Source organism: Trachurus trachurus (assembly GCF_905171665.1).
Source record: "Trachurus trachurus genome assembly, chromosome: 6".
In the NCBI taxonomy this organism is placed as follows: Eukaryota; Metazoa; Chordata; class Actinopteri; order Carangiformes; family Carangidae; genus Trachurus; species Trachurus trachurus.
Genome location: NC_139897.1, coordinates 15,329,584 through 15,356,477, shown reverse-complemented (window position 1 = coordinate 15,356,477; position 26,894 = coordinate 15,329,584). Strand labels below are relative to the sequence as shown.

At 41.6% G+C, this 26,894-nt stretch overlaps 2 protein-coding genes across 5 annotated transcripts; one reads left to right on the top strand and one right to left on the bottom strand.

Moving 5' to 3' along the window:
- Window positions 1–5,601: 5,601 nt before the first annotated feature.
- Window positions 5,602–12,986, bottom strand: dnaja2b (DnaJ heat shock protein family (Hsp40) member A2b). Its single transcript, XM_083973363.1, has 9 exons — window positions 11,590–12,986; window positions 10,291–10,350; window positions 9,650–9,876; window positions 9,470–9,550; window positions 9,171–9,304; window positions 8,848–9,044; window positions 8,612–8,756; window positions 7,469–7,596; window positions 5,602–7,366 (listed from the first exon to the last, which is right to left on the bottom strand). The coding sequence occupies exons 1-9, from the start codon at window positions 11,665–11,667 to the stop codon at window positions 7,178–7,180; spliced, it is 1,239 nt and encodes a 412-aa protein (XP_083829489.1). The 5' UTR covers window positions 11,668–12,986; the 3' UTR covers window positions 5,602–7,177.
- A 95-nt stretch (window positions 12,987–13,081) lies between these two features.
- Window positions 13,082–26,125, top strand: ppp6r2b (protein phosphatase 6, regulatory subunit 2b). 4 transcript variants are annotated; one of them, XM_083973360.1, is made up of 26 exons: window positions 13,082–14,117; window positions 15,714–15,784; window positions 15,899–16,054; window positions 16,179–16,277; window positions 16,605–16,791; window positions 17,818–17,955; window positions 18,049–18,114; window positions 18,224–18,336; window positions 18,423–18,536; window positions 18,731–18,851; window positions 19,324–19,485; window positions 19,593–19,808; window positions 19,934–19,998; window positions 20,083–20,198; window positions 20,332–20,417; window positions 20,520–20,597; window positions 20,684–20,781; window positions 20,865–20,922; window positions 21,231–21,352; window positions 21,450–21,625; window positions 21,741–21,897; window positions 22,021–22,100; window positions 22,208–22,418; window positions 22,639–22,662; window positions 23,555–23,674; window positions 24,795–26,125. In XM_083973360.1, the coding sequence occupies exons 3-26, from the start codon at window positions 15,927–15,929 to the stop codon at window positions 24,826–24,828; spliced, it is 2,769 nt and encodes a 922-aa protein (XP_083829486.1). In that variant the 5' UTR covers window positions 13,082–14,117; window positions 15,714–15,784; window positions 15,899–15,926; the 3' UTR covers window positions 24,829–26,125. The 4 variants fall into 4 exon arrangements, with proteins under 4 accessions (XP_083829486.1, XP_083829487.1, XP_083829485.1 ...); XM_083973361.1 differs by having other exon boundaries at window positions 15,614–15,784; window positions 19,593–19,799; window positions 20,083–20,200; window positions 20,334–20,417; XM_083973359.1 differs by having other exon boundaries at window positions 15,614–15,784.
- Window positions 26,126–26,894: the final 769 nt, after the last annotated feature.

The following is a 26,894-nucleotide window of genomic DNA, read 5'->3' as shown; positions in this document are numbered from 1 at the left end:
CACACCACGGTGGCGAAAACATGGAGCAGGTAAGATGCTGATTTGCTATGAAAACAACATTCGTTTTCCGTATCTGTAAACTACAACTTGTGATTTCAGTTTCAGGGCTGTATGGGTGGTCTGTACCAGTCTCTGGGTATGTCTGTCGGCGCAGAGTTTACATCTGAGGATGTGAGTCTCCTCTTCCGCAAAGTGTTTCACAGTCCCTCCAGCGCTGAGGAAGCACATAGAGCTATGAAGAAGGTAACCACTTGAGACAGGATGCTATCATCACTGTATAGCTGTGTGATCATAATGGGTCAGTCTTATGCAACTCTGTCTGTTTCAGATTGCAGGAGGTGACAACAGCTGGTCCTGTGTTGGTGAAAACGTTTTTGACGTTCTCTTAGAAATGGAAAGGGAGAGGGAAAAGACGGAAAAGGTGCTATTAAATGATCTTTTTCTGAACCTTATACTGTATAATATCAGAGAAACACAGTAGCCAGTGTTATTTTGTCATGACTAAGGGTTTATATTCTGTCACTTTCAGCTATACTGGGACCTCCAGCTGCTAAATGTTGGAAATCTCAACAGTCCTTATGTGATGGATGAGCCAGTTATCATAAATCCTCAGGTGATGAACTGCCTGTACCAAAGCACCGACCTGAATTCCTTCAAAAAGGCTTACTACAGAGATACAGAGGCCTTATACTCAGTTGCTGCAGAGAGCTCACGGGTAGCTATGCATTTTGCAGTAAAGCATCTTTTCTCCTGCATGGTGGCAGAAGCTCTGGTCACCATTATTTTTTCACTTTTTGCACTAAGACAAAGAGACCGCTGGGGGGGAATGAGCTGCCTAGGAGTGTGAAGAGGCTTAAGAGAGCAGCCAGGCATTGCTGGATCAGGTGAGCGTGTTTTGATTAAGCTGAAAAGTTGCTCAATTCTGAGCCGCACAGACCTACATTTCCCTTTGCCAAAGCTTCCACAGTGCCACAGGCCAGAGGGATATACTCTTTCTTATGCCATTGCATTCTGTTTACTATTACTAAGTGAGTAAATCTGTTCAAAATATGATGCATCACTGAAGATATTAGTATATGCCATTATTAGACTCACTCATTTGGTTTCAGATCGTACCATACCATGAAACGCGTTAGTATTTTACTGCTAATGTAAAAAAGAAAATCAAATTTATTTGAGGAAAATGTGTCAATTCCTCTGTTATTTAGAACTTGACTTTATGTAATGTTACAAGCCAACCATCATACACTGAAGTGCTTGTATATTTCAGTTATGATGCTGATGAGTGTTTGTGTTTACCGCTTAGACTGGCGTCAGAGGGGATGCAAAGCATACTACCCTCTCCCCAGCAGTGCCGAGGCATAAGGGTCCAGGGTCAGGCCTGGGGCTGTGTCTCCCTGTCCGACGTCCTGCTCTTGGTGGAAGTGAAGTATGATGTTATAACCCACCTGCTTTATACAGAGATGCTTCAGGAGCACCACAGTAAGGAACAAATACTCTCAACTGGCAACGCAATATGATGTAGAACAATCTCGTAACTTTAAGTAAAACTTGGCATTGTAAAAATAACTTCTTCTTCTTCTTCTTGATCCCACAGCTCTGTATGTCTGGGAATCCTTGCTGCCATGGCAACGATACAAGGAGGAGGAGGAGTTGGAGAACCTTGCAGAGGAGGCTTTGGAGTCAGGTGACATGCTCTGTTTGGCTGAGCTGCCAGGAGCATTTAGGATATACAGGTAACACACATACAGTCCGAGGTTATAACTGTAAGTTTAAAGTGAAATGAAAGTTAAATATGTGAAATCGTTTTCATAAGCACAAACATAGGATATGTTCTTAAACTGAAGAAAATGTACAGCAATATCTCTAAACAAATTATATGTTTAGCTCAGTTCTCTATAAAAGTTCAGTTGTGCATAAAAATGCACATTTTGTACTCAAAAACAAAAAGTAAACAGTACAACCTCCAATGCAATATTTCCATAGTAGGCCTAAACATTAAACAACAGTACAACAGAAACAGGGCCTGTGTGGGTGCATCTTTCAGGAGCTGCCCTGGGTCAAAGGAACAGTCCTGGTCTGCGGCTTCACTCCTGTTTGAGATACACACATGTCGTCAACAAGAAAGGGACACACTGACCGTCCTGGGAGAGGGGTAAATACTTTACACACACACAACATATCAAACACATATCCACCATACTGTGTTGTGTTTCTTAAATCTAGCTGATGTTAGTCTTTTTTCCCCTATTGTGCAATGGTTCTCAACTAATGAAAGGTGATATTTGTACTGGCCCTGGTACAGTTTATTGCATTAATGAATTCATGTGACCTTTCAGCCTGGATGGGAAAAGCCTGAGATTGGTGTGTCTGTACATCAGGATGGCAACTCTCAGAGCTCAGAGAGAGAAACTGCCCTACAGCGCTCTTCTTGCCGCAAGGCAGTCATGGGATACATGGTGCGTCAACACTTGAACAATTCAGCTCTGAAAACTGAAATGTATCCACTGTCATCAGATGGAATACTTATTCCTGATTGCAATACTCACTGTCTGCTGTATACTGTCTGGCCCTCGTGTTTCTGTCCAGGCCACATGTCAGCTGTCCATCCCAAGCAGAGCAAGCTGCTCTGTGGCTGCATAATGAGGAGGAAGAGCCACAAAATGAAGATTGTATTTCACTCTCACCACAGCAGGTACTGAACATTATACAGTAGTGCAGATAATGAACCAGGAATTTTTAAATATGCCGTACATCGTGTCATAAGGTATTCTTCATTGAGGTACATGTGTATATTTGTTTCCAATAAGCAGGCTTTTAAGCAGACAGAAGGATTATTAGCAGCAGGATAAAAAATGTGTCTCTCTTCCAACAGGCGGTGCTGCAGTTGCTAGTGCTAACTCAGGAACAGGAGAGGAAGTACCTGGTCAAGTTGGTACATGGGGTCTCCCTGGAGGATTTGCAAGAGACGCTGAGTTGCAAAGGGGCTCAAAAAGAGGGTAAATGAATTAATGTTTTCTTGTGGTTCTGCTGTTTTTCATTTGTGAGCCCACGTCTGTATTTATTCTTTCCCATTTCTCATGCAGATAGTGATAAGGAGACTCTTTTAAGGAACGGCTGTATAAAAAGGCTGAAACAAATCCATGCCAGCCTGCAGACACAAAATGACACTCAGACTCCCTTGGAGGGAATTAACTCTCAGCCCCAGTCCCACACAGGCAGTAGACTGGCAGTGTGGTCCCAAAATCAGCTGGAAGAGTGTGCTGTGCTCCTCCTGACTCATTTTATGGAGCTCCAGGAGCTCCAGGCTTCTACAATACCTCCACTATTGATGAACAAGGTGAGTCAGGACAACCACAGCATGGAATCCAAAAATGTATGCATGCTGTTTGTTTTTTTCATAAAGAACAATTGATAACACATCGTCATCTGTTAGAGTGTACAGCATCTCCTAGTTCTGCGAGATGAGTTTGAATCTGAACTTCAAGCGCAACGCTACACCAACCTACTCCAACTTCTGGCCTCAGACATTACCTCGATTGAAAAGAGAAGTAAGGAGCAAAAGAAAGCTCAGTCCTGCAGCACTGGAGCAGTTGAGGCCCAGAACATCAGTGCTGGGGTGTGTGGAGATGTTTCAGACAGAGAGATGGACAAAGGATATGGAGAACAAGTTGCTGGTGTGACTGACAAACAAGACGCCCGTGCAGGTATTGCAAACATAAGCCCAAACATGGATAACAACACTTTCACAGCGATGACTTCAATTTACATTATATATTTCAATATCCAGGTTGTGGAAGTGTTATGGAGGAGATGCCCTACCTGGAGATCTTGTGTGCCTATGATGGGACAAGTAAAACTCATCAGGGCCTCACTGCAGAAGGAGGACCCCTGGAGGAAGAAGAGGGCAGTGTAACAAAGAGCCAACAGAGTTATGAGAAACAAGGCTCTTTGATAACTCTTGCTTGGAGCAAACCACCAGAGGATGACACTGACTATGACACAGAGACTGCACGTGGAGGCACAGGACAGAGTCAGGACAGTGAAGACAGTCTGAGCACCCAAGTCCAGCCCAGTGACATAAGCAGCACAGTTGAATACACACAGTGTGAGAGGACTTCTGGAGAAAGCCACGACGAGGAGTTGAAACCCACTTTGATCCAGCCTGAGTACATGGGTCGCCATGACACACAGGCCGCAGAGAAGCAGTGCAGCACAGGAGAACAGGTGAGTTTATAAGAGACCGAGAAAAAGCGCTGTATAACTTATGTCATGCACTTGGTTTTACTCCATCTATATTCTCATTAGCTGGCCTTGGAGGAGAGGACAGCGATTGATCCGTCACAGAGGGACAAAGCTGAGTCTGAATGTGACCTAGGAGCCCACGCGTTGCTGATACAGACACTGCCACATCTCTTCACTGACCCTGAGACTGAGGGTGGCGGAGATGAGCTTGAGGTGGAAATATGTCCCAGTGTGACAGAGTCAGAGCTGTGGGGCCTGAGAAGACCTGAACTAACCACTAATGCTGCAGGCCAGAAATATAGTTCACAAGTAAGTCTGCTATCAAATTACAAATACATAAGACCATCACCACATGATTAATTAATTTATTAATTTTTTAGATTAATTCAGCTCCTTTTTTTCTGTTTTAAAGTCAGATTTTAAAAAGTCAGAGCGAGCACTAGAACCAGTCTCAGCGTTGGAGAGAGAGAGAACGATGCGCAACCTGGTGGACATGCAAAGGAAGGTGGAGCAGAGGCAGCAGAGAGACAGAGAGAGACAACTGCTGAGAGTGAGAGAAGCGTGGACAGAGAGACACTGACGGAGGTTCGGGTCACTGTGAATGACAAGCAGAGGTTTTGTGTCACTGACGGTGTTTTGCCTCTCAGGTTCAGGAACGTCTGTCCATCGTACAGAACAGAAAAGGAGAGGAGGACCTGCTTGGGCTGAAACATACAGACAGGTTGAAGCATCTCACACAGGATCTACCACAGGTAAACATATTGAGTTTGTTTGTGCGTGTGTTATTATTGGGTGAGTACTATCTTGTCAGCAATATTATTGTGTTTAAGGAGGACAAGAACCAGCAGAAAACTGTTGTCAGAGAGCGTTTGGAGCAGCTGAGAAGAGAGCGCTCTTATGTCATGCAATCCAAACGAGACAGGTAAGCAACAGTCATTTCAATTAGATAAAAAAACACAAATTTAACATTAATCATGACCTTATCTGATCCATTTCCTTATCCTTTAGAAATACTGCGGTATTTAAGGAACTCCTGGGTCCCGTAACCCTCCACAGAGAAACAGAGGAAGGAGAGCGAGATGCTACAGCTGATTCAGTTCATGTGTCCAGCTGAAAAGGATTTCCTTCTCAGTTACTCTTCAAATGGTTCACCCTGTCCAAAAATACCACAGAATTATAGTTCACTGATTATTTAAAATCTTTTAAGCCCCTTTGTTTTCTCAGATAATACCCTTATGTGTTCAAAAGTACAGCTGTATATGTTGTTTCCTTGTTGTGGCCATATAAAACAAAAATATATATCAGAGTATGCGGATTATGTATATGAAATGAGACAATATCAACAAACTTGTAGTGACTGTTTAATATACAGTTTAATTATCATCTTGACAAACATAAGCATCAACAGTAACGTCTTTTTTTTTTTCTCTTTTTTTTTTAAATCAATGAACCCCTTCAGTTGTGCTCACATTATTCCCCGGTGGCCTAAATTACATACACAACGAGTCGCAGAGGTGCATGTTAGTCTACAGAGGTTCCTTCGCCTCCTCTTCATGTGAACATAACATTTATACTATATTGGCCATAAGAAACAATGTGACTACAGGAAAGACACTGCTGTAGACTTTGACTGCACCTATGGACTGGGGCTGTATTTATTTACAGGTATGTGGGGATGGGAATATTGTAGCATGTCAAAGGGCATAGGTTTGATTACCAACTCTACGATGGGGGGGAGATGTATAATACAGAGGGTTTGGTGCGGGCCCAGTGGTTTTCCGGTGTGAAAGGAGGATCTCTTGGTTCTGGTGAGTAGAGGGAAAGACTGTCTACATGGGAGAGATTCTCAGCAAATAAACATTCAGTTTTTTTCCTCTTTAATTGACCCTATATATTGAATCCACTCACACTGCAGTCAAACACAAAGCAGGATATATCTATCACTAATAATCCAGAACATTCCATGGCGGCTCCCACACACTGAGCCACTGTGTTACACACACATACAAACTACACAAGTCTGTCCTCAACTCAAGCGAAGAGTACAGTTAGGTTCAAGTACTGTTGTCTCGAACACGCTAACATTCAAACCAACAAAGACAAAAAAAGAAAAAAGAAAAAAGAAAAAGAAGCTAAATTTTCAATCTAATAAAACAATGGCGCCTGGCTGACAGGAGCTATACTCAAGGCTTTAATATTCTAGCAGTGTGACAGCTGGGGACTGAACAGAACCACAGAGCCCCATTTTCAAAATATGACAGTTCAAGTCAGGGGATGAGGTGGATTATGTGTGCGGTTCTCTGCGAGCTGTGCGGAGGACACACTTTTCGGGCTGTAATCAAGTTGGCTCTTGGGACAGCAGGGCACTTTGATAGCAGTGACACACTGAAATTTAAACATGTGTGGTGTGTCAGATTTCTCTATGGTGTCCAAACCCTGGATCTACATGTGCAAGATCTTCAGCAAGAAGCAGCATGCGCTTGTGTGTGAGAGACTAAACTACACCTTATACAAGAGAGTCAACAATATTTGCATTTTTTACACTAGACTGGTGTTTCCCACAGTGAAAGGTAAAAGCCTAGGATGAAAACAGGGAGGTTCAAGTCAAGTTCATTCAATGAACCTCTAAGAATGAGACCCCCATCTTGCTGGAGGCTTTGATGAGCACTACTGTCCATAAACACAAAAATGGCCATCACATGTCCAGCATCTCTCTGACTTATGGGCACCATGGAACTGAGGAGGGTGGGTATATGTGTGTATATGTGTGTGTGTGTGTGTATGTGTACATCTCTTTTTCATGGGATTCATGAAAGGAGAGAAATTCTGCATGTATGCGCATCAGGTCTTGAATGGTGTTAGCAATGAGACTCAAGGGATGTTCATGTATTTATGCTTTAATGTATGTGCATGTATTTATGTATGAGTCTTTCTATTGGTGTGCACACTGCACCCCTGGGCCATGATGACCTCCTTCCTCATCAGAACTATCATTGTAGGCCTCTCTCCTGGCTCCACCTCCTGACCCTTGACTCCTGTCAAAATCTGTCAGGTCAACTTCCTCCGCATCAGCTGCGATAACTGGATTCTCAGCACGACCAGGCAGCAAGCACTCAAGTTCCTAGAAGAATGAATGAAAAGGGTACAAGACAAACACATAATCACTTAAACTTACTGGGGTTAAAATTGTGAAAAATCAAGATCTTTAAAAGTCGCAACTTACATTCAGTTTTTCGGGGCTAATCCAGTTGTTTTCAGGGAACTGGACATCGAACTTGACGTAAAGGTCTCCCTTTTCAAATGGATTTCTGTGTTGAGGCATTCCCTCTCCTTTCACCATTCGAATACAACCTGCCACACACATACAGCAAAAAGGTTTAAATTCATGACATAATAAGAAACTTATGTCAAAATACGAAACCTTGGCTTCAGTGTGCACTTCAACCTTTGTAACCTGTACATTATAAATTGTAACATAAGCTATCAGCTACAAATATGTACACCACATTGCTTTAAGCATCTTATGGTGCAAAAATTATTTAAACTCCTTTTATATGGGATTTGTTTTCTATGTACCCACTAGATAATAAAATTAGCATTATATTTTCAAGTTAAAGCAGAAGTAAGCGATCCGGTCGTTTTGGCTAACTTCTTGTCAGCCGATGGAGTTAGCAGTCCCCACCCTCGTCATGGATCTATTGGTCCTCGTCCCTACGTCACCACATTCACGCGCATCCCTTGGCTGCACACACAGCCCTTCATGCCATTCTCTCTCCTCATTGGATAAAGCTTGTAGGATACAAGGACGTATACAAGAAGTTTTCTCCTCAGCTTACAGCAGAGCAGAGTGACTGACAGACCCGTGTTTCAGACCAAACACTCTATTAAGTGATTGCTGTCGGAAGATATAACTATTTAAGACTTATATTAACACAAATATTCCGCTTACTTCTGCTTTAAATGCAATGATAATTAAACCTTACATCTACTATTAAAAATGATTGAAGACATCTGTGTATAAAGTTAATGACATATTACAAACACATTTAGAATTTGAAATTGTAGTTTTATAAACCATAAAAGTAAATCTGGGTCAAGGCTTGATGTTCATTACTCACAGCACTGAGTTATGCATATAAATGTTCTACTGTTGTGCCATGTTTAAAATTGAAAACATCATATTAGTGTTGGTGTGGACTGATTTAAAAAAAAATAAAATAAAATAAAAAAAAACTTCACAAAATACTTTTAATGTAATATTCAAGAGCAATAATATTTTGTTCACTAAAATGAGTAAAGAAAACAAAAAAAAAGGCTGTTGTGAAAGAGATCAAATCAATTGATGCTGTTTGGAAGACATGTTTACCTGGCTCTATGACCTTGCCAGGTGGGTACTTGACAAGCAGCTGACGTCCATCCAGGTGTGCGACAGTCATCTGGAAGCCACACAGAGCTTCAACCAGGCCAATACGTTGGACCATGTGAAGGTCACTGCCATCACGGCGGAATTCCTGATGTAGATTGAAATTGTTACTCTACTATTAGAAATAATACCAGAAACCAGAATATTTGTTTCATAAAGAGGGCACAAGGGTTGGGTACCTCATGTTCTTTCTCTTGCAGCACCAGAACTATATCACCTGGTTCAACACCTGGTGCTTGATCAGCTTCCCCAGAGAATGTGATCTTCTGTCCGTGCCTCATGCCTTTGTCCACATGCACCTCCAGAAGTTTAGTCTCCTTACACACCTTATGGCCCTCACACTTTCTGCAGCGGTCCTTCTCATTTATGACTTCACCTACGTAAGTGCAAAGACAGACAGACATTGGACAATTCCACAGAGCTGTTTTGCTCACAATTGTGCATTTTTCAGGATTTTTTTTCCAGTATGTGGGTCAGTATGTGGGTGTTATGAACATATTACCCTCTCCATTGCAGTCTGTGCAGACCGACTGCATCTGTTGGACCATCCCAGGGGCCAGCTGTCTAATCATGATTCTCATACCCCTTCCTCTACATGCCACGCACTTTTGCACGGCTCCTGCCTTACCCCCCTGACTGAAAAGGCAAACAGTAAAGTCTTGGGATTAATAACAGGATTTTTTTTTTCATCTGTGCACAACAAAATGACAGCAATTTAAACCAACATCAGTCTGGCAGTTTAAAACTTCACATCAATATGCTAATTTAATCGTAACCCTGTAACATTAAAAGCTGACTCACCCATTACAGGCGCCACAAAGCACGTTCTTACTAAGCTGCAGCTTGGTGGTTTTGCCATTGTAGAGGTCTTCAAGAGAAACTCTGTAACAAAACAATTATGGGATGTGCTCATTACAACATCATATTTCAACCAGCCATTAAATTAAAGTACCCAAACGGCATCACAGTAAAAACACTTACTTCAGAGGGTGCACCATGTCTTCTCCTCTCCTCCTGCCTCCGTTGCGTCCTCTACCTTGCCCCCCCATGAACCCGAACAGTCCACCGCCAAAAATATGAGAGAAGATATCATCCATGCCAGGCCCGCCACCTCCACCCTCCCGTAGTCCTTGTTCTCCATAGCGATCATAAAGCTCCTTCTTTTCTGGGTTTGTCAGTACCTCATATGCAAAACTGATCTCTTTAAACTGAAAAATGATTTGAAAAAATAATTAGACAGCTTGACATTTAAAAAAAAAAATCAGTACATCACAAATAAGGGACAATTGTTTTTGATAACTCTATTTTACAGAGCTAAACAGAATATAAAAGATAGTCTACTCTCCTGTGTTAGCTATATTTGCAACATCTGAGGGAATAAGTCAGAGCAGTACAAATCAAAAACTGATGCACTAATACTTTCCTCAAGGGAAAAACCATTTCATGTGATGTAGTCTGATCTGTACAAAGTACACCTCAGATGTTTATCCTCAAAGAGTTGGCCCGTGTGAATATGACAGGCTAAATTTGCATCATTTCTTGGGCCCAACTGTTGAGGAATTCAACTGTTGTTGCTGTTGGTCCTGATACTGTTGATCATGACATGGTTTGGTGCATCATACCTTGTCTCCAGCATCGGGGTTCTTGTCAGGATGATACTCTTTGGCCAGTTTGCGGTAAGCCTGTAATAAACCAAAAATACATGTGAACAATGCTGGGTGAAGGCACCGTGCTCAGTTGCCAAATGTGTCAAATCGCTCTGCGAACAAATCACTAACCCTATTAAGTGTGCTTACTAGAGGAGGGCTTGACCCGTGGGCCTGCTGTCAAAAACATCAGGACACCAGAAGAGCATCGCTGCTTTTGACATCAGTCACTCAAGTGTAGTGAAGACATCAACAAACCGCCCGCCCGAAAATCTGTTATCTTTTCGCTGTCCTACATTAGACGCAGAAATGTTTTGAACCTCTGGTAAATTCAAAGTCCTCTTACAATATTGACATTACAGATTGTTATGAAAATGAGTCACTGTCGCTACTAGTGGTTACCTCCCTGGATGCTACATTTGGATCGGGAGAATAACTGGGATCTCGTGTGTTTATCCTGAAATAGGTGAAATTCAGCCTCAAACAACCGGGTTATTTGATTGTTTCCAAGTTGTACAACATACACCCAGTTCCACAAGCGCTTACAAACATATGTAGAATAAAATGTCTTGAGTCATACTTGGAGATTTGCGCAGTGCTGGGGACTGTGAAAAATTCGTGACTCTCCTGATATTTGAATTGAGTTTGGCGTATATAGCGATGAGCATGTTGCTAACTACAGTAGCTCCACGACGACTAACATCAACGTTAGCTACTGAGTTCACCCATAAAAGTGAACTCTAGATACATCTCACGCCATGTAAGTATAGCATCGCCAAATGTAACAATAACTCTTCTGTTACGCCATTAGATTATCTTCCATGGCATACTTATCTAGGTGAGCTGTAAAGGTAACATTCCTTGTTTCATCACAGCCCGACTTGGTATCGGCTAATTGCTGGAATGCATCACCTAGTAGCCGGTAAGCTATCACACTCGTGGTTAGCGGGTTATTTCTTGATTTTTTTGGCCTGATAAACTCTACCATTCCGAATTAACTTGGGTAGAAACCACGAAAATTTCAGATTCTGTCAGTAAACCACCTCCACAAACGTGTAGCTACAATCTGTTTTGGGGGGAAAGGGGAAGAACAACAACAACGAGGCACGATGTACTTTACAGTTACCTAGCTTAGCTAGCTGGCTAAGCTAGTAAACTCGCAAGATGCTGCTGAGCAACGTTCACTAGCTTGTTTTCCGAGGCCACATTTCTCTGGTGGTGACCTTTTTTTTTAAAGTCTTAATCTGATAAATGTCCTGTTTGATTTCAGAGTACCTTTTTGAGTTCATTTTCGGAGGCCGATGGTGAAACTCCGAGGATGTCGTATAGCTTGGTATCCACAACGTTCGCCATGATGCTAACCGGCCACCACAGAGAGACCTTCTGCGGAGGTTCAGCTGAGCGAGGAGCCCGACGCAAGATTCACCGATTGGGGCTGTCCAGGGTTGCCAGATACTACACACACACATACACACACATACACACTTACACCCACTCAGAGGCAGATGCCAAAAAACAACATCCACGTTTTTTTAAGAAACCGTTACAGTGCTTTAGATTATGTACGTTAAACGTATCATTTAAATGTTTGTCGTGAGTGTTGAACAAAATAATGCGTTTTAATTTGATTTGATTGATTGATTTATTAGCACATGAGAAAAATAATAAAACAGCACGATGGACAAAAAAAACATACACGAATGTGCAGGAGAAACCAAAACACACAAAAAAAACCCCTAAGGGCTTGTCAAATTGGCATACTTCAGACATTCAACATAAAAATAATTGTACAATAATGTGAATAATATAATATAAAACAATGAAGTGTGTTGCCTGTGTCCTCTTCAAACTTCCAATTGTGGTTAAAATATGTTGCAAACATATGTGTACACTGACACTCTTAAAACTAAACTAATACACACAACAGTAGGCTACTTGTTTTTTAATTATCAGAAAATGCATGTGTTAGGTGAACAGCATGGTGTGTGATAGGGAGTTGGGGCCACCCTAAAAGAGAGGTGCTCTGCAGTGTGTGACACTCAGACTTCCCCTTTGACTGTATGAGTTGTTCTTTCTTTTTTTTCTTTTTTCTTTTCTTTTAAATCAGTTAAGAAAAAAATGAAGCACCGAACATGAGATCTCAGCATAATTTATTTGAAAACCTTACAGCTGTTTCAACAAAGTTTGACACATTTAGACTAGAGAGAGGTTTCTTCTGTTGGTTGTACTACTTTTTTTTTTAAATAGCACCAACTGAGCGATGAACAATTCTAGCAAGATAAAGGGCTATTTGAAGTAGCCTAATGGCCATACATAAGCCTACAGGAGTGGTGTGAAGAACTGCTCAGTACAGCTTTTGATTGATCAATTCCTCTTAATGTAACTTACTGTTCACTACAACACTAATATTTACTCATACATTTACTCTACAGCTATAGTTGTTATTCTGATTAAATTAATATGAAATAAAACATATTAGTCATAAAATATAAAGAAAATGTGTCAAACTGTACCTATACCAAGCAGTTGAAATTAAATCAACTTCAAGAAACAAGGCACCACTTACTTGTTATTGCTAATGATAATGATACTGATACTGATACGATACTTCTGCACTAACTGAAATAAGAATTTCGATGCAGGACTTTGTGGGTGGTTTTTATTTAAGCTTTATTGTTATCTGGGCACTTCCCTTCACTGGCAAAAGGAAGAGTCAAGCCAACGATTTATCTGTGAACACTGCCTGAAGGGTGAGGGGAATGTTCACTGGGCCTAAAATATGTGGCTACAATAATTCAGTAAAGTTTTCTGGAATTTTCTTCAAAAGCAGCAGAAATGTTAAGGAGCCTTTATGAAATAATTCCCTTGATGTCTGCAAGGAGAGACGTTGGTGCTTAGGTTTTTGTTCGGCAGGGTTTATTATCACCATGGCAAATGCATGTTTAATTTTTTCAACAATTGTGACTGCCAGGTCCACACACAGTCACAGTGTAGCCACAGATGCAAGCATGGTAAAATAATGAATGTGCAGACCTGTAACCTGACAGTCTAAAAGTCCAGCTCTGGTGTACATGCACAAACTCGGTAACTTCACAGGTTCATCTCAGTCCATGGTCATGGACAAGCTGAGTTAAATTTTTTCTGCAGTTCCTTTAAAAATGTCTAATCCCTTTTGCTTAAAGTTGCATATAAATACCGGTATGTCAATATCCAACATGAAGTCAGGGAGAAAGTCAGTCCCTAAACACCTGTCAAACATAATTTAAATCAGTTGCTTTATTTTTATTCTTTAGCATAATTTTAAACTCAAATGTAGTTTGCTCTCTCCTCTTGAGATGAGTTTTGTTTGACAGTCATGGATTTCTTCTGCAGCAGATGATGCTGTATCACATGGTGACTGACAGCAGGTAAGTATGTTGTTTACACAGTGCTTACTCAGTTGATGGACAGCTGAACTTTTGATTACGTTTTAAGTATCCGCCATTTTGATTTCCAAATCTGACAGATATTTTTTTTTAACTGCCTGCTGCCGTCTAGTACAATGTAGACAGTGTCAATACAGCTCCTCCGCAGGCCAACCACACCGTGTAACGGCAGTGTAGCGTTAAATGACACTGCAACCGGGAAAGGGTAGTAGTCTCTAGTCTCTCTCAAAGCTACAGCAACGCAGTCCTGAACAGGAGGCAGCAGCAGCAGCAGCAGCAGCAGCCATGGGCCTCCTCCTCCGGGTGAACTGACAGCCGAAGTCGCCGAGTTGCCATTCAGCCTTTGCAGATGACGACCGATGAGATGATGGAGAACAGGTAACGGTAGCTTGCCTTGTGGACGGATGATGTAAACCTGACATATTTCCTAGCGTGAAAGAAGCCTCCGTGTGTGTGAGAGAGAGAGAGAGCCGACCGTCTGACTGTCAAGTGGTCGGAGGAGAGACCGTGATGCTAACTAAGTAACTAACACAGCGGGAGGACATCCACCTTACCCCCCGCTCTGACGGATGACTGACCCCATGTTAGGTTTTAATGTAAACGTCGTTTGCTTGGAACACTCCGGTAACGTTAGCAACAGGAGTGGGACATTGCGTTGCTAGCGGGCCAGTTTTTGCTATGTGACTGCATGCAGCAGCAGGGTGCAGAGTGAAAGACAGCATCGTTTTAAAGCGGTGGTGGGAGGGGGTCGGTAACACGACATATGTCAACTTAACGTGAAGTTACGATAACTGTATGGATAAGCTAATTAACCCAAGGTCCACGCTGCTAATGACGGCTCCGCTGACATGACTAATATCCGTTTATAGCTAACACAGTGAGCGTCAACAGCTGATCTGAGGACGGCAGAGAGGCCTCTCTTAAAGCTGACCATGGTTTTGCTGATGTTGTTGTTGTTGTGATTTTTTTTTTTTAAATATCAAGTTCTTGCTGTGGGGAGAGATTGAATTCCTGAAGTTGATTGTCTGAGCTGTAAAACACCTGTATGTTTGTTCAGCTTTGTGCGTGTTTACTGAAGGGATGTGCACACGAGGGCAACATAGAGATCTGTAGATCGCTGATGTTATGCAATCAGCGTTAATGATGTATTTAAATGTGTAAGTTTCATTTTGACACTGTATATTACTCACGTGATTGCTGACTTAGCAGGTATCATATCCATTTTTTTTATTCACAATTTAGAGAAACACGTTAGCGCAGTGGCACGTTCACCTCAGGCTGATCAGCTGTTTCATCAAATGAACAAAGGACTAATAGATACTAATTATAAGCCAGCTCTATTAAGATTGTTTTTCTTTTATTGCATCTGATTCTGATGATGGCTTTTAAGCCAATCACACAGTTTGACAGCTCCTGCCTGCCTCACACATTGTTTAGCTGTCATCATCCCTGCACCTAATTACAACAAGTTTACACTTTGTACTAACATGTCAACTACATGTGAGACCTACAGTCCTACTTACTGGCAGATACAGCATCCCTCTTTACAAGCATAACACCCATAACACACACACGCATTCAAAGTCTCTTTCTGTATGGGATTTGTTTTTGTTGTCATTCTTACTCCAGTCAGTGTTTGCTGTATGTGAGAGTTCATTCTCACAAAGCAAGTCGGGTAATGTCAATTCAAGATGTGCCGCACTAATTCAATTACAGATACACTGCTTCCTGCTCTTTACAGAGGGCAGTGTGAGGCTACTATCTGCCCTTATGCTGACTTGAATTCTTCTTCTGGCTCTACAGAAGACAGAGTAAATCTTCCTGGAAATTATTCTCTTATATTTGTTTTTGTTTGTCTTGTTTCTCATTTGTAGGTTGAAGACATTCTCTCCTGGTTTCGTGTGCCTGGTTCTGGTATGAGTGTAGCAGCTGTGTGTGTGTCTTAATTGTGTGAATTTGTTGATTGATGTCCAGGCCGTACAATGTCAATAAGGCAAAGGGCTTTTTCGTAAGATCCAACTGACGGTGCCACTTCTTGTCCAAAAGTAAGAGCATTGTATATTGTATCACAACAATTACGCTCACACACACACACAAAAAATCTCTCATGAATGTAACACACTTTTTAACCCCATGTCACATGTTCTTTTGGTCAACAGGTAAGTGTGTGTGCCGGTGACGTCAGCCATGTTTTGGAAGTTCGACTTGCACACGTCTTCTCATCTGGAGGCTCTGCTGGACAAGGAGGATGTCACGCTCACAGAGCTCATGGATGAGGAAGATGTTCTGCAGGAGTGCAAGGCTCAAAACAGGAGGTCTGTTCATTGTCAGCTTAAGCAAATCAGCAGCACATTAATGTCATTACATATCAGTTCTTGTAACGTCTCACGGTGCAAACCAACAAACGGTGTGTGTTTTCTCATCATTATGGATTTGTAGACTTCTCCTGTTCGTGTGCCAGGACCAGTGCATGCAGGAGCTGGTCCGTATGATCACTACAGAGCCCCCTGCTGGTGTAGAGGAGACCAGACGCTTCAAGTAGGTGCTGAAGTGCTGAGTATGCTGATGTAGTATACTGTACTGTACTGTGCTGCACTACATTATGTCACTTAACTGCCATTTTGCAGTAGAGCTGAGAGCTGGTGGTCTCAGATTGGTAAAAAAAAAAGAAAGAAGTTTTTCTAAACTAAGAGACTAATAATGCATTGGAAAAATTGCAAAAGTACTTGGCCTGTTTGATGATGTTTCAGATAATGTTGTATTTAGTCCAGTTCAGCACTCTCAGAGTACTAAGGTAGGGAACAAGATATTGATTTTGTTTCTGCTTCGTTTTACTACCAAATGTGTTCTCTTCATTTATTGCAGGTATCCAAATATAGCATGCGAGTTGTTGACATGTGATGTGGGAGTGATCAATGATAAGCTGGGTAATGAGGAGCCTCTGTTGGAAACTCTGTATGCCTTCCTGGAGCAGCCATCCCCACTTAACCCCCTCCTGGCGTCTTTCTTCAGCAAGACAATTGGGAACCTCATCACACGCAAGACTGAGCAGGTAGCGCACACACACTCACATGAGTAAATCAAATAGCATACCCAGGGAAGACGGCAGCCATGTTTTTGTGTTGTCATGATTCACCTCAGGAAGTCCGAGGAGTGCTTAACAGCAAGATAATGAAAACTGCTCTGTGAATGACTCTCAGGCAAGATGGTGATTAAGTTTAATTCCTCTTGAAATGACAGAATGCAGATGTTGCAACACAACAGTGTGCGTAGTTCAGGCTTTATCCAGTCAGTGGTGCTGCTCGCCTGAGGGTACCAAGGTCAGCCGGCTCCACCTGAACAGTTTGTTAAACCAGAGAAAAGAACTTACCTTGAAAATTTTCCCAAAGCTGTGACATACATTATTGATTTACTTGTTCGATTCTGAAGACTCTCTGACCTTGAACATCACTTTGGTCTCTGGTCTGCACTTAATTTACTGCAGTCAGCTCTTTTCTCACAAAGTTATTTTCACCCTTGCCTCTACTGGTTTCAGGCTATGGAGGATATTTTCATTTTCATACGCAGGTTTTGGATGCAAATGTGTGAATTTGTCCACATACCAAGTATAAATGTAATGTTGGCACTTGCTGTAGCTTTTGTAAATATATGTGTGCATCTAAGTGAATCTATGAGACTTTCAGTGAGGCAACTTCAAAGACACCACTCTTACTAACAGCTGCTTGACATACCTGCTGTAAATTAACTGACTGACAGTGATTATTGGTTCCAGGTTTAAAAGGTTCAACCTTGCAGCTAAATTACTATAACACACTAAAGAAAGTTTCATTAAGATGACTGGGCTGTGTATAGAAACAGACAGGGAAGAATTAAAAAATGCATTCTGAGTGTCTGAGTGATTTGTATTGTGTACAGGTCTTGAAACATCTGCTTTTGTGTCTTTCCAGAAACATTGTTCCACATATTCAGGACAATACTGAAAACTGACAGAGTGTCTGCAGGCCCTTGATTATGAGGATGCCAATTTTCAGTTCTATGTCTTTGAGTCATGTTGTGGTGTTCAACCTGTTTTATTTAGGTGATTAGTTTCCTGCGACGGAAGGAGGGATTCCTTTCCTTGGTGCTGAAGCATATTGATACATCAGCGATGATGGATGTGCTCCTGCGACTTATCAGCTGTGTGGAGCCCCCTCTTCTTCGACTCGAGACTCTTACTGTATGAGAGAAATTGATGCAGATTGATCCTTTTACAGATTTCACACTAATATTGTGCATTGTTATAATGTCAGATTTCTTTTTTTTCCAACAGTGGCTGAATGAAGAGAAGCTGGCCCAGAGATTGATAGAGCTCATCCACCCTGAGAGAGATGAGGAGGTAGGACAGCAATTCAATATTTTCCTATGAAACAAAATTACCCTATGAAGCAAAATTTACAATTTACAAGAAAGAGTATCCGTGTGTGTGTGTGCTCTCTCTCTCACAGAGGCAGTCAAATGCATCTCAGACTTTGTGCGACATCATTCGTCTAAGCAGAGACCAGGCCAATCAGCTCCAAGAGATTTCACAGCCCGACCCTTTGCTGACTGTGCTGGAGTCGTAAGTCAGACAGATCCACAAACACACAATGCTCGTACTCTTTTAAAGGATACAGAGACTGCAATATACTGCATGTGTTTCTACAGGCAGGAGTCGGTGGAGCAGTTGTTGCAGAATATGTTCTCAGGAGAGAGGACTGAGAGCTGTATCGTTAACGGGATTCAAGTACTTCTGACCTTGCTGGAAATCAGGAGACCTGTGTGAGTGAGAGATTTGAAAGAAAATTTAAATGTAACACGGTGTAATTTAACACGGTGTATTTTACAACTTACAATAATGTCATTTTTCATTTGACCCCTGGGGTCATAATTTTCTTAAAATTGTCTTTATCTTGCTTGATTCTATCCATCCATTTTCTTATTTCCATATGTTTTTGTTCTGTGTTTTATGATAGGGTGGATGGTGTGATGGATGCTCAGGGATTTGAGAGAAGTTACAATATTAACAGCAGCATTTTGTTGGCCATCGAACCGCACCTGATCCACTTCCACCAGCTGCTTCTGGAGCCACCCAAGGTACATAAACATAGACGCATGTTAGATGTGTCAACAATAACAACTTTATTTCCAGCTTCGCTTAGGGGGAGTGGACAGTATTAACATTTAAAGACATCATAAGAAACACTCTAATAGCAATGACACATGTAGACACCAATAGTTTTGCCTGTGATATTGGCTATTGTAATATGACATAACACATGATCAATATGTATGACAATACATTCAGTTCATTCTGGTGCCATTCAAATGCATGGATCAAAAAGCAGAAAGGGCTTGGCACAAATCAAAAAAACATATGTGCAAGTTCTTTCACTTGCAGAAAATGAGAACAGACTATAAATATTGAGATATTTTAAGCAAGTCCAGAGCTGAGTTTGATATGCAGCAATTCCCTTTGTTCAGTTATGTTTGATTGTCAGCCAGGCTGGTGTTTTCTCCTTCTATCTGTGCTTTTTTAAGCATGTCTGTTTGTTTTGTGTATGTTTAGCGAAGTCCTATGCTGACTACTTTGGGTGTGCTGGAGGAGCCACTGGGGAACACGCGCCTGCACGTAGCCAGACTAGTCGCCTCCCTGCTGTATACCAGCTCTGCAAGCCATGCAGTCGTAGCACAGGAACTCTGCAGACTCAATACAATGGACCTGCTTCTTGTGAGATGACCTAAAACACAAAATCTTTTTTTGCTATTTCAAAGTGCAATGTAGAGAATGTGAGAATTGATAAATGATCCATCGGAAAACGTATGCTTTTTTTTCAGGACTTGTTCTTCAAGTACACATGGAACAACTTCCTGCACCTTCAAGTGGAGCTTTGTGTTGCTGCCATCCTCCGGCCCTGTGCACACGAAATGAGACTTCAGGACAAGTTCATGCAACATCAGGACGAATCACAAGACCAGGCTGTGATTGAAACCCCAACTTTGGAACCTTCTCTCTCCCCTGACAACTCTGCACATAACTTAATGGTGACTCATGTAGGTGTTTTTGTATGTGTTTGAAACAAGGGGCTTATGTAGTATTTGATCTACTAGATGGGCCACTGTGGCAGCTTTTTTCTCAATTAAAACAATCAGTTGATGCCTTGTGTTTCTCTCACAAGTTGTTCCAGCACTGCCACCTTGTCCAAAGGATCCTAGAGGCTTGGGAAGGGAATGATAAAATACAGTAAGGAAATTTGAGATGATGACTCTCTTGTTGTGTTGCTTTTGGATAAAGACAAAATAAACTAAATAAGCATGTTCCTTTCAGATCAGAAGGTGGTATGAGAAGAGGCTACATGGGACATCTCACCAGGATTGCCAACACAGTCGTCCACAACCTGGAAAAGGGCCCAGTTCACACACAGATCAGTAGCCTCATCACAGGTGTGTTTGGACAGTAACTATTAAAATGCATTCATACATGTAGGAAAGTGCTAATGAAAGGTGCAATTGGTGCAAGTGTCCCTCTGCTGTACTATGCCTCTTGAATGCTGTTGTTATATTGTTTTCGATGTAGAGCTGCCAGAAGACTATAGAGGGCGCTGGGAAACCTTTGTGGACCAGACCCTGTCAGAGACCAACAGGAAGAACACCATAGACCTGGTAATGAAACCACACACACATACAGTAGCTGATTGTTTAATTGTTTAACAAACATTAAGAAAAATGTAAATGTTGCCTTTGTGGTGATGTTTTCCTACTTAGATTGGCACGGGAAACCCACGCCCTTCTTCAGAGGATGATATGGAGAGCCCCTTTCCAAAAGAACTGACACTACAGCAGGTACACATTGATATGGATACACACAGACACATCGCTTCCATAACCAGCTGTAGTTAGGTAAATCAACCTTTTCATGTTTCTTTTAGGCCTTTTCAGATTACCAGATTCAGCAAATGACGGCCAACTTTGTGGATCAGTTTGGGTTCAATGACGAGGAGTTTACAGATCACGATGACAGCATTGGGTAAATGAACTGATATTTATCTCTGTGTCTCAGTGTAATATTGCCATTGTGTGCTGATGGAGTGATTTCTGCTTTTATTGCAGGGCAACTTTTGACCGGATTGCAGAAATAAATATAAACATTGACGGAGGCCAGGACAGTGTGAGTGTATTTATGCTCCTCATATGCAAGTTGAAAAAAATTGTTGTGTGAAGTTGTATTTCTATAACTCATTGTGGCTGTAATGTCTTCAAGATACATTAAGGATTTATATACCCACCAGCAAGCAGAAAAATATAAAAAGCAAGTCGCCTTACCACACACTACGGACAGTTTTACCTTATTTTTTACTTTGCAGGGATTTGGTTCAGCGGTAACAAAAATACAGATAAATTTGGGTTTAAGTTTTAGTATGGCATTATGAATATTTGATGTATATTCCTCAAACTGTGCCCACATGTTCTATGCAGGCTAACACCGCTGTGTTCGAGGCCTGTTCCAAGGAGAGAATTCAGCCCTTTGATGATGATGAAGAGGACATCTGGGAGGAGAAAGCGATCAACTATGCAACACAAACCAAGTCCCGGAACAGGTAAACACGCAGGCTGAGACACAGATGCTCTCAGCGTTTTCCTTCCTTTCCTTGTTAAAGCAAACACACTAAAAAGGTTTGTTTTATACGTTACAAGGTTTGGTGGGTCACAGTCCTCCCAGAGTCAAACAGACAGCAAGGCCTGTGATAGGACGGCAACCTGCGGCACAGAGGTCTCTGACACGGCAGCAGACTCAGACTCAGAGGAAGGAGAGGAGTGCAAAGATGGTCTGGATCCTTTCTCAAGCTCAGGCCAGACTGAGACAACAAAGAGTGAGACATGCGATAACTTAAAACAATACTGAAATATGTTTCCTCTACATTTAAACACAGGTTGTGAGCAAATGCTGTTTTTACGTAGTGTGTATGCTGTTGTGTTCATATGCAGGCACTGGCTGGATAGCAGACTTTGGGGAGGTGAACTCAAAGGCACCTGCAGCAGGAGCGGGCTTCGCAGCATGGGACACTCCAGCCTCCCAGCCGGCTGCCACAGATGCAGAGGAGAAAGGGTGGGCCAAGTTCACAGACTTCCAGCCTTTCTGTTGGTGAGTCTGGGTCATTGTGATAGATATCGAAATTGTGGTCACAGTTAATAAAAATTAGATTGTATTTGATTGACCCCTTGAATTCAAATAATGTTTTTTCTTATTTGCATGACATATACCTAGCTCTGAAACTGGCCCTAGATGCAGCTCTCCTGTTGACTCAGAGCTCAGTGGATCGGATAACACCAAACCGAACCAGAACCGTAAGTTGCCGCAGCAAAGCGGCTATTTACTACAAATGGTAAAAATGAAAGTGCTTCATGCAACTCGACTCAATATGCTCAGGTTATTCCCTCTTCACTCTCTGCAGCTTGTGTATGGAGCGTGTGTGTTGCAAGAAAAGCCCCACTTGTGGCGTCCGACAGCTCTTCTTCCAGCAGCTCCGACAGCGACGAGGAAGAAAGCAAGACAGAGTCTACATCCAGTGAGACGGTCACCACGGAGACCATCACCACTGGTGCTGGCAAGGAGACCATCCGGCTCACTGTTGACGCTAAAAATGAGAGGGCAGTCTTCACCAGGTATACATGTTCACCAAATAATGAGGGGCAGGCTCTACAGTATGTGGGTGGTGTGACGTACCCCCTCCTTCTCCTATTGTACTTCCAAGTGCTTTTATAGAGCCCTCCCTTCTCCTCCAACCTTTGTCCCGCACAATTTTACTTCCACCTTCGCTGTTTTTCTCCTGATGTCGTCCTCCTCCTGTCTGTTCCCTCCTTTCTCATCTCCCCTTGACTCCAGAGTATTCAGACCAGCAGTCAGACGGTATGTTGTGCTTGAGGGCTCGAGTGTGGAATGCTTTCCTCAAGTTGTAAACGGCCATCAGAGGCACAGACCCTCCACATGGTTTTTTGTTTGCTTGTTGCGTTAAACAAGACGTGTAGTAATAACAATCCCTTTCTGCCATAATTGCGGCCGAGCCTAATTCATGAAAAACTGTACTAACCCACAACTGGTGACTTGTAGAGAACCTGCAGGTCCCTGCGCTAAGCTCATCTCATGTTGTCAACATGATCCTGTGATAGCCAAACTCCACTGGTCTCAATGACACGACCCAGCATGAACTTCGGCATTTACAACAAAAACTGAGAGCAGTGTATGACTCATTGTGGTTATATGATCCAGACCATTCTTGTCTCAGTCCTAAACATTGACGAGATTCAAGTTGACATGATTTATTTTCCCTCAGAGAAACCACACTACTAACAGTTTATCAGATAGCATGCTATGAGGAAAAGTTGCTACCAATCCAACATATCAACTCTCTAACAAATCAGTACGAAATTACTAACAAACACTGCATTTACGAGCATGATACATTTAAATGGATCCTACTTTGAATTTGAGAGTAAATACATTGTGACAAACCTTGAAAATTTTATACCTAACTCAGTTTGACTTTGGCCAGTCACAGCCTGCTTTGTGCTGGCAGTACAAGAGAAGTGGATACACAGGTTGCTGTGTGCGCTGGCCATGGTAGTGAGCAGTGTGAACTGAGCTGAAAACTGACAACTGTGATGCAGAGCAGCCAGAAGCTGCAGCCTCCAGCTGTTAGCATCTTTACTTGGCCTCCATGGTTTCAGTTCAGGTGAGAGTCCCCTGGCGGTCATTCTAGTTGGTTAATGTGCGTTTTTGTTTGTTTGTTTGTTTTTTGCAGCGATGCGATTAAGGTGCCAATAGAGGGGCTCACTGTCAAAGGTAATGAGAAACAACAACATGGAGACTGTCCCAGCCAAACTACTGCCAGTCCATCTAACCAGTCGACTGCTGTCACACAGTAAGTGCATATCTGTACGATTATATGTTTATGTACAGCTGGATGAAGTAGGGGTAATGTCACTGCACAAAACAAATGCTTGTAAGACTCCTGACATTTCTGACATGAAACACTGGTGTAACCTACAACATTAAGATGATGACTTACTGGCGTGGCCTAGTGGCACACCCAGACATTAATATTACTAGCTATACCTGTACTTTATGTGCTGTGCTGTGACAACTCAAAATCTATCTGCGACTCAATCACTGAGGAAAATTAAAACTTGCCAAACACTAGATGTTTTGTGAATGTGACAAAACTAATATATATTACTGTTTGTGTTTTGAAATCTGGGTCATTGCAGATTGCTATTTTTCAAGTGTCCATTGTTATAAGTTATAAAGTAGGGGTAAGGTCACTGCACACCTTTGCGTACTGTACGTTGTACTACAGGACTCCTACTGAGCTTTTTCACAACTCAAATGCCACATGTTACATTGTATGACATAATTACACTGCAAAAATGTAAGCTTAACCAGGAATTTGTTTTGAAAAATGAAACAGTTTGTTCAGAATAAACACTTGAAATAATAATGTAGTAAAATTATAGTAAAATGTGTCTGTGGTAAAGCTCTACTATTAACCATAGAGATACAGAAGGAAATACCCATTTCCCATTTTCCATTTAGTGTGACGGCCTTATTTGAGACTGTTGACACCATCCAAACATCAAGGGAGATAAAGCTGCAGTATTTATTGAGAACCCCAATGTTACAGCTAACAAAACAACAAGTTGCGAGTCGATTACATATGGTTTATGGACTGTCCTTGGCGTTTTCTTTTTGTTTGTTTTTTTAAATAAGGCAAAAACATTCATGGACACAAAGTTGAACTGATTAGATATGGGTACTCAAGGCGGGTCATTTTGACCTCATTTTATTCATAACTCATAACCCAATAATAAACTCATTTTGACATGTTTCATGGGATTAATGATTGTAAACTAGATTCCTTTTATGTCCTTTGTATTCAGGTGATTCCATGCCAGAAGTTGTGATGACACATCTTCAAATCTTTTGCAGAATAAAAACACACCTCTCTGACTTTTGTCCCCTTTTTGTCTTTTTTGACCTTACAGAGAGACGGAGCCCTCTGCTAATGGACCGGCCTAACCATGCGGTACAGGGACACACACACACGCTTATCCACCAGTCCATTCAACAAACAGCCATGTCACCTTTGCTTCCTATTAGCAGCTCTTCAATGCCGTTTTTTGTGTCAGAACATCCTTACTGTCAAACAGCCCTTAACAGTAGGCATGTCGGATGCCACAAATCTACACATTGGCTATTGATGTCTCCTCTGTATCTCTTGACAAAATTAAATCTGCTTCGCTTGAAAGGAGAATGTATGTTTTTAAAGAAAATTTCATTGTGCTGGAGCCCCCCAAAGCTTAAACTGTGTTACATTTCAACTATTTTTACATGCAATTTTCACATTGACCCTGGGAAAGTGAAACACTCTTGCCTGTTGTGATGAGCGGCGGTGACGCTGTGCTAGCTGGTGCACTTTAATCTTAGGAGAAACAAAACACATCAGTCTGAAATTCTTGAATCCTTTACTAAATTCAGCATCAGAATTTCAGATTGTTTGAGCATGTCTGCTCTCTGGGCATGAAGTCACAGCCCAGTGAATTTTTCTAGCAAAGCATTTCACTGTTTACACTTTAGTAAGGAAAACTATATTCAAATAATCAGCCAAGATTACAAAAGCCAAGTTGCTTGCGAAGCTAGTTGCCATTTTGTCTTCAGCATTTCAATGTACATGCCAGGCAGACAGTGTATTAGTACAAATGTGTGAGTGACAATAATTTGACTTTTTTTTTTTTTTTCCCAAACATCCAGTCCAAGTCTCAGTCCAAGTAAGATTCCTTTGCTTTGATCATGCGGAAGATAAATGCTCTTTTTTTTTGTCAATTGGAGCATCAAGCATCTTCTTCTCCCCAAACCTCTGACAAATTCATGTAGTTTAAAGGTCTGTCAGTGTGTGTGGATGTGAGTGTGTGTTGTCGCATCCATGTGTGTAGGTGTGTGTGTGTGTGTGTGTGATTGAGCACTGTCAAAGGTACAGAGTGAATTCTCAGGTCAAAGGCGAGGTATGCAGATACAAAGAAAGCACACCTGTGTAACACACACACACGCATGCACACGCATAACTCACACACACAGTAATATACACAACCATATCTGTACATGCGCCAAAACAAAAAAAAAAGGATCCCTGCGAGACACAGTGATGTGCACATACCAACTCATATCACCCTCAGAGCTGTTTAAATGTAATATTGTGAAATTTGAACCTGTATTAGGTTGTGATTATTCTTGGTAATATGTAAACGTAATATAAATGTAAACAGTATATATACACATTATATCTATTTTTGGAATAAATCCAATGTATGGAAAGGCGGTTGTTTTGCAGGTTGCAACGTGTGTATTGTATGTGTGTGTTGTACTGTTGAAATGAGGCAATAATGATGTCTGTGTTGCGGTTAATGGCCCAGCATCAGTTCCTGTTCCTCTGCTACATGCTTCCTACATGGAGTGTGGAAGTGTGTGTGTGTGTGTGTGTGTGTGTGAGTGTGCAGTACATGTTGTGTATTAATTACCTAGAGGATCACACTGCTTTATTATAACTTGTGTCTTTTTTCAGTCATTGGTTCTAAACAAAATTTCAGGTTATTCCAAACGTATTGGAGAAAATTCATCTCAGTTCAGACCAGTATACTGTTTAAACCTTTATCTCTTTTCATATCATTTGTGGGTACACACCGCGCTTTTCCTACATAATGATGGATTATCAACTAAAGATGAACAAAATGAGTAATCCAATAGATGATCAACAGAAAAACATTTAAAATCAAACATCACTAAAAAAAAAATCCAATTCTAATTTCATTTCATTGTTGTGTGGATATGCAGCTCTTTTGTCTGACGAGATGACAAACTAAATATCTTTGCGTTTTGGATTGTGAGGATTTTGTTTTTTAGACTAAACAATGAATTGATTAATCCCAAAATACATATTTTTCTGATGAAAGCTACCCTGTGGAATTTTCTTGTAAACAGACAAAAGTTGTGTTTACATTCATCGTTGCTCAGTAAAATCCTCTGTGTTTATCCTTGCACTCTTAACAAATGTGTAAAATGCATTCCCAATGCTAGAAAAAAGAACAGAC

Excerpts from the sequence above, each read along its gene's own strand:
- dnaja2b (XM_083973363.1), bottom strand. The coding sequence starts at position 11,667 with ATGGCGAACGTTGTGGATACCAAGCTATACGACATCCTCGGAGTTTCA. Across the intron at positions 8,757-8,847 it reads TGCAAGAGAAAGAACATGAG|GAATTCCGCCGTGATGGCAG; the intron begins GTACCCAACCCT and ends AATCTACATCAG. Across the intron at positions 7,597-8,611 it reads TGGCAAGGTCATAGAGCCAG|GTTGTATTCGAATGGTGAAA; the intron begins GTAAACATGTCT and ends TGTGTGTGGCAG.
- ppp6r2b (XM_083973360.1), top strand. The coding sequence starts at position 15,927 with ATGTTTTGGAAGTTCGACTTGCACACGTCTTCTCATCTGGAGGCTCTG. Across the intron at positions 21,353-21,449 it reads CAAACCAAGTCCCGGAACAG|GTTTGGTGGGTCACAGTCCT; the intron begins GTAAACACGCAG and ends ATACGTTACAAG. Across the intron at positions 21,626-21,740 it reads CCAGACTGAGACAACAAAGA|GCACTGGCTGGATAGCAGAC; the intron begins GTGAGACATGCG and ends GTTCATATGCAG.